General features: G+C 43.6%; 1 protein-coding gene across 1 annotated transcript in view; it reads left to right on the top strand.

The window, feature by feature from the left end:
• The first annotated feature begins 4,168 nt into the window (after positions 1-4,168).
• LOC118417879 (galanin receptor 2b-like) overlaps positions 4,169-7,241 on the top strand; it is a 7,917-nt gene continuing 4,844 nt past the window's right edge. Inside the window, exon 1 of the mRNA XM_035823630.1 lies at positions 4,169-4,989. Within this exon, the coding sequence (XP_035679523.1) occupies positions 4,360-4,989 (630 nt within the window). The 5' untranslated portion in view covers positions 4,169-4,359. The remainder of the gene's footprint in view (positions 4,990-7,241) is intronic.

Raw genomic sequence — 7,241 nt, 5'->3', positions numbered from 1 at the left:
CTCAAAGTCTCAAACTTTTCTTTTACTACAGTGCGCTTTGATCTTTTGATTGAACACCGCGGAACAAATTAACATGAAAACATGAACTCCCATCGCAAGGAATCAATTTTTTGTGGACTATAGCTCATCTCTATCAAAGGTCTACCGTATCAATAAAACAAGACCGAAGGCATGAAAAGCTGGTTGAACCACGAGTCATTAAAAAAAAAACAAAAAAAAACACTACATAGACTTGGAATTAAGTACTAGTTTCTTCGCCTAGATTGATATCTTTAAGATCAAAGAAATGAAGTGCAAAGCGTGAGTGAAGCCGTCACGTAGCCTGTGCGAATGCTAAAGATACAATTAATTTGGATCAAAGGAGTTGAAAATGGATTTAAAATCTATCCTCAGTCAGGTAGGATAACTTAATTTCGTTACTTTGCGATTGAGGTCATACAGCATAATCTCTAAGGCGATTTACCGGCATCCTGGCCGTATCAATAGGGCCGATATAGTACCAAAGTGCTAGCGCGCGCACACACACAAACACACAGTCCACACAGGCGCACAGACACGCACGCACGTACACACACGCACACACACACAAACACACACCCATACGCACACACACACACACACATGCACACAGACACTAACACACACAGTCCACACAGACATGCACGCACACACACACAAAGGCACGCACTCGTACACACGGAATTACACACACCCATACACACACATACACACGCGCACATAAACGTGCAAACCAAAAATCAAACACAAAAGGGCACAAACGCGTCCGTTCAAACACGCACGTCCATACTCTATGATTATAGATCTGAACATGACACATGGTACACAGAGGCCAACTACTTTGATCTATTCATATCGATTGTACTGTCAAAAGGCAGCTTATTATAAAACCAGACAAATGAATTTCATATTCTATGGTTATTGACTACATCTTATATCACAGCTTTAGGCGATGAGTTAATATTTCGTACTGCATCATTGATATATGATATTGATAGATGTGTTTGAATTATCGCCCTGTCCTGCTGATAACAAGAACGGAGACCTTTATTTGAACGAAGAAGACTTGTATTGTCGTTTCTGCTCTTACAAGGTAAGTAACGGCCAAGATGATATAGTTCTAAGTAGCTCTAAAATTACATACAAATATTAGGACGTGTTATTGTACTAAATGCAATAACAACTTTTCATGTTTGCTAGTATAAATCTACAGGTTTGACTTCTTCTCGCTTCTGAATTAGAAGAGTTGAAAAATGTAAGGGCAGATGGGGCACCTTATTATCACAAAGGGTCAAATACATGTCGCAGCAAATATGTTGAAATAAACACAAAATACACTAGCTAACATTTGATAAATTTAATTTCCATTCTATAAGTACATGTAGAAAAACAGGTTTTATTCTATAAGCTAGGTTTGTCTAGATGAATTGCTTAATAATGTGTTTTTTTCTGCAGTGCAGTAGTTAAATGGACGAAATAAGAAATGGATTTGCTTAAGCTAGCAAGACTATGGTAAAACGTAAAATAGAATCAACGTGGCCTTACGTACGAAGCGTGTCCAGCAATAAACCTAAGCCGATTCCATTAAAGAGCATGGCAAAGCCGATTTTGGTCCAGCTGAGCCTACCGGCGATCAAAAATGTCATTAGGTCAACCCCGACAACCTTAGAGCTTTACTTGGAATCAGATGGTTGAGTCTTTGTTTCGTGCCTAGATATGTTAATACTTTATGCAAGAGAAAGACGTCCGGGCCTGATGAGGCATCGGGTACTCAAGTTCACGGTAATGCTACGGTTCCATTTGCACGGGTGCCGGCAGGGGATGAAATCCCGGCCGGGCTACGAAGCCACAAATTTGCCCCGGTGGACTACCGGGTATCAGCGGTACATCTCGGAGTTTTGAAGGTCTATTTGGTCAAGGCGTCTACTTGTTGCCGGGTCCCCGGTTGATTTTAGCTGCGAGTTTATGAAAACAATTAGGGGCCCGGGGTGCCCCAAAATAGCCCGGTAGCCGCAAGGTGCCCAATGGGACCATGTAGTACAGGTGAAATAACCCGTAAGCTACCTTGATGGCCACTTATTCCAAATAGAACCATAGAGAATATTAGAATTATCCATCAGTAAAATATCGCAGCCTATAGGCTGAATTGATAGTGATCCTTGAAAAGATAGCATGTCGTGGGAAGAAATATCGATTTAGTAGTAGTTGTTGAGCAATTGATAGCATGTACGTGGACGTAAGGTGGAATATTGGGATATATTATGAAGATTTACAGGCATTGCAGCTAGTTTAGATGACGAAAACTAATCCTTTTTGGGAGGGATAAGATTTTTTTCATAGCGTAAATCTCCATCTACATTTGTGCAGACTTTGGCGACCAGGTGGTATTGCCAGATAATTCGATCATTTTGGACAGATTCATCTTATACGGTGGTGGGCGGCATAGTTGATTCGTATATCAAAATGCGTATTACGTAGAATTAGCGAATGTGAACGAGGATCGTTTTTATTGACTCGCTACAAGTACATAACGCACATACATATGACACAGGATACTCTTAGATGCATCCAGTGATGAAATGCATATCAATCCCCTGTGACTTTCTTATCACTGGACGATGTTGGAAGGAAGCTTATGATATGCTTAAAGATCGTCAACAGCATAGGCTTGAATATGACTGAAAGGTACATTTGATCAGTCATTCAACGAATTTTTTAGATCAGTGGTAAAACCGCCCTAACTAAACAAAGAACGAATTCTAAAAAAATCATCGTGTAGCAGTTGTAAAACCAAGGGTCACATCCGGACACCAGAGCTTCAAACGCTTTAAGTATACTTTACATGACGCGCTTTTCATAAAGTGTGTTGCAAACGCCACAGCGATGAATTTACTATGGCGTTAACGGATCGACGGGTTTGGCTTCTGGAATGGTGTGATATTGTGAAAGCAATGGTCGGGAAGTCTACGTGCGTAATACACATGATTGCGCCATTGATTGCCACGCATGGAAGCCCATGGCACATTCACGCCGACCCCAGGTGCAAGAAGACAGATAGAATGACCCCCGATTGGCCTCGTTAAAGCGAGCTTCAAGGCTATTATACAGAGGAAAAGGATCTTTCCGCTAGGCGATGCCGCCAAGGTCTAACAGTCGACCCGCAACAATACAGAGTATTTATTTAGATTTCACAGAGGGCAAATCAGGTGCAAAATGCACCTTTGAAGGCTGCCCTCCCACACGTATTGTTGCAAGTATACACATGCCATCTGTCAGAAAGTCTTATATTTCCTACGCGCCATATCCGAGAAATAAGACTTTTCAAACAGTGTTGTAAAAGCAAGGATAACTGCTTCTTCATGTTCATCTATGCGGAAATTTGTTTTTAAAAGCTGCATGGTATGTCAATGAGTTATACAGTGCAGTTTCTCAGATACATCGATACAATGTATAAGCATTTTGATTTCAAATTGCATGTCTTTGTTAGCATGATACATTTGTACTTATCAGTACCATATTCTGTACCTCATCATAACACGTGTACACATAGTATCATGTGAAGAAATCATGCAGTCTTGTCCTTTATGTAAAACCCTTTCCAACCACAACAACCCACCTACGCATGCCCTTTTTGACATATGAATTACGTTGCTTTTACCTGCAATCGTTTTTGTGACAATGTAGATGAACAGGAAACAAATTAAAGACCATCACTAAGCACTACACTGTCTTCCTGTAGTAGGATCCTAGGAGAGAAAAATATTTTGGTTTACATTTTGGTTTTCTTTTCCCTTGTGCCTTTTTTAAAATTCAACTACTGCCTTCTGGTATTTTCTGTTTGATGGCACGACCTTACCTCTAGGTCCTACGTGCCCTGGAGTGGACTCTTAAAAGCCAAACGCACAGAGATGGTCTCTGAAGACAAGAGTCTCTTGAGACTAGACTGCTAAATCACCGTACGTGTATGAACAACCACTTAAAACCATTTGAAAGATATTGAAACAGTCAATAAATTGACTCAGCATGATGATATACTGCTCAAACAAATCTACCATTCTCTTCACGCGTGATCTAGAGGTTATTCGTGTAATTGATATTTCGTTTGTACTTGTCAATCCTTTTTGAAGAAAGGTCATTTCCGGTCCGTCTTTCTAGAAACGTACTCTCAAGGTAGCTTCAACAATACACAATGTAATTAGTAGAAGCTCCGCCCGCTCCACCTACGGAACCTTATGCAGACCTGCCCCTTCGTCGTGCGTTGAAAGGAATCTCCTGATTTGCATACCGCGTATTTGATAGGAAGAGCGGTTGCCATAGACGAAGATTGGTAGCTTGGAAACGATGCCTGGTGGGTGGCAGTTTGTTAAGCGCAGGAGCACCAGCAGCCTGAGTGTGAGTTACGGACCCAGGGTAGCGATGTGCTTGCAAGGAGTCGACATGGATGAAGAGCCAGGGACAGGAAGCGGTTTCGTAGAACTCTTCGGGAACGCCACCGCGAACGACACAATCCTGGACCCGCACGGCAGCCCACCTCTGCCGCCGGAGAGCATAGTCATCCCGGTGATTTTCGCCTTCATATTCTGCATCGGGGTGGTGGGAAACGCTCTGGTCATAGTGGTTCTCCTTCGGACAGGCCGAGAGTTGGAGAACACCACTAACATCTTCATCCTCAACCTCAGCATCGCAGACCTGCTCTTCATCGTCTTCTGCGTGCCCTTCCAGGCTGCAGTCTTCACTCTACCTGAGTGGATCTTCGGACTCTTCATGTGCAAGCTCGTGCACTTCTTCCAGAAGGCCACGATGCTGGCGTCGGCGTTCAACCTGATGTCGATGTCCGTGGACCGGTACATGGCCATCGTACACCCGGTGGACTCCATCGACGTGCGGAAGCCGGGGCTAGCCTGGGCGGTGGAGCTGGTCATCTGGCTGCTGGCCATGGGGGCATCGGCACCGCAGCTCGTCTACTTCAAGGTTAGTCATGAAAACTGTTTTAATCTTGATAGATACTGTTGCTTCTTTTGTTTTGAGATTCTTGTGATGTTTCTTTAGATGTAGTTCAAGACACTTAATCTATTATATAGTCATCGTTGCTTCCTGTTTTTAGATTATTGCAATATTTCATTTGTCATATAGAATTTGAATCAAAGGTAGTTTAAGGAAGTGTCTCTTGGTGAAAATCTCTGGTAAGCTGTCTTAGTTATAGCGTTCTTTGTAAATGACAGGGAACCCACATGGCCATATCCCCACGGACCAATATACACCTAATTAGGAATGAAGGCCTTTATTTTTGCCTTGATAACAAGATCCTTGGGGTATTTTATTTCCGAATGGCATAATTGATAGCAGGTTTGCTGTGCATTAGATTTTCAAGGTGTAAAATTGGTCTTCTGGTAAGGTTTGTTTTCTTAGCAATCAAATGTTCTGGGCTCGAATCCTTAGCAGGCCCCAATCGTGTGCCGTTGAGAAAGACACTTACCACCAGTTCTAAGTTAGCCTGGGTACCATTCTCCGCGGTCGGCTTTGGGGTGCTTTACCCGGCACCGACCTGCTTCTGTCAGCCTGTCGGATTAGCTACCCTTTGAGATTTCGCCGATAGAGCTTGTAGCCGGCCTTTTGACTAAATTAGTCTAACCCCGTAAGAACTCCCCCGGCCTGTACCAATTAACTGTACGGGCGGTCACCCCTACACCGCCGAGCGCCTCGACGGTATGGTACCCAGGCTAGTTCTAAGTTGGAAAAAAATTGGTATCTTCCTCAAGTGAAATCTAAGGTCATGTTTGAGGAGACCCACACCTCGAGCACTTCAAAAAGCCCATGACCCACCAAACTTATCGAAAATAATATGGAATCCATGCCGTTCTGAGTGGATCAAAAATTGTATATACACCCAGTCTCATGCAGCACATACTGTAGAAAATGGTGTGTCACGCGTAGATGCAGTTTACCAAAATGCAAAGTTACGCACAACTGCGTGTGCACCGAAGTGGTTCCATCTTTGAATCCCTTTATCTAAGAGGTTGTACAAGACTTAAGTCGTCATCGTCGATTTCGATCAGAAGCAACAGCCGTATTTGACGTTACTTCTCGCAACTCTTTTCCTGCCGCCTACCTATTCTGTAATTGTACTTTGACGACATAATGGAGAGCCCACAGGCCGTAAATGTAATTTGCAGCCCTTCGTATCTTAGTAGTTTTTTTTTTTAATTCTCCTGTCGATTCGACAGATGAGCAAGCAGACAGGCAGACCTGTTTGCCTGACTGGCTTTTTATGGTAGAGGAGGGGTGTGCAATTCCTTCTCCATCCTTTCGTCCACTGGAGCACTAAGTCTCACAGGGACAGAACTGTATGCTACGTGTAAGACGGCTTCAGCAGATGCAGCTTTGTTGTTCGGAGCATCCGTTTCCTAGGAGGACTTCCAACCAAGGATTTAAGGGGTTCCTCCTACCCCTGACTCGTGTGTCATGGCGGGTGCGTCATGCCCGAACATGCCCCTAAGGCCTGTCTCGGCCACAAATGCCTGCCACTGCCACTAGCTGCAGCTAGATTTACACTCATTTACACCTGAGTTAAGTGAGGGAAGTCGTGTAAAGTGCCTTTCCCAAGGGCACAGATCGGTGACAAGGCAGCTGGATTCGAACCCGACACCTCTCGGTCTCGAGCTGAACATGCTGCCACTGCGCCACGCGGCCCCACAATCTTAGTAGTAGCAATGTATAATTGCACAAACGTATAAAACCTTGATGGAAAAAAAGTTAACAGCTCATAGTCAATTAAGTTATAAGGGGTACTCTCAGTAGTTCATTGGAATAGTAGTTCGGTGGTCTTGTGGATATGGTAGTGATGTCTCAGAACATGTTTACAAGTACGTAGTTAGAACGGCTGGTAGGTTTCAAGGTGACGACATTGGGGAAGGAACGTCATACCAATTTTCCTATTCAACTCAGATGGAAATGAGTACTTAGCGTCGGTTTGGGACTTCCCTCGAATAGGACGGAACATCTTATTCCCGTGTTTGAGGATACCCACACCCCCGGAACAATCATGAAACTCCGGAACCTACGATATGCAGCTCGTGATGTTCAGTACAAACTAGGTGTGTTACGTCATGAGGCAGTTTACCGGGTGTACTATAAATGCAAGTAGCATGAGCCACGTATACAGTGCATCAAATTGAGATACCGTGGATTACGTATAGATAAGATGGAAAATACGCATTTGCCGC

This window comes from Branchiostoma floridae, chromosome 6 (genome assembly GCF_000003815.2).
Source record: "Branchiostoma floridae strain S238N-H82 chromosome 6, Bfl_VNyyK, whole genome shotgun sequence".
Lineage (NCBI taxonomy): Eukaryota > Metazoa > Chordata > Leptocardii > Amphioxiformes > Branchiostomatidae > Branchiostoma > Branchiostoma floridae.
The sequence above is the reverse complement of the archived record's forward strand: the minus strand, read 5'-3'. Positions and strand labels throughout refer to the sequence as shown.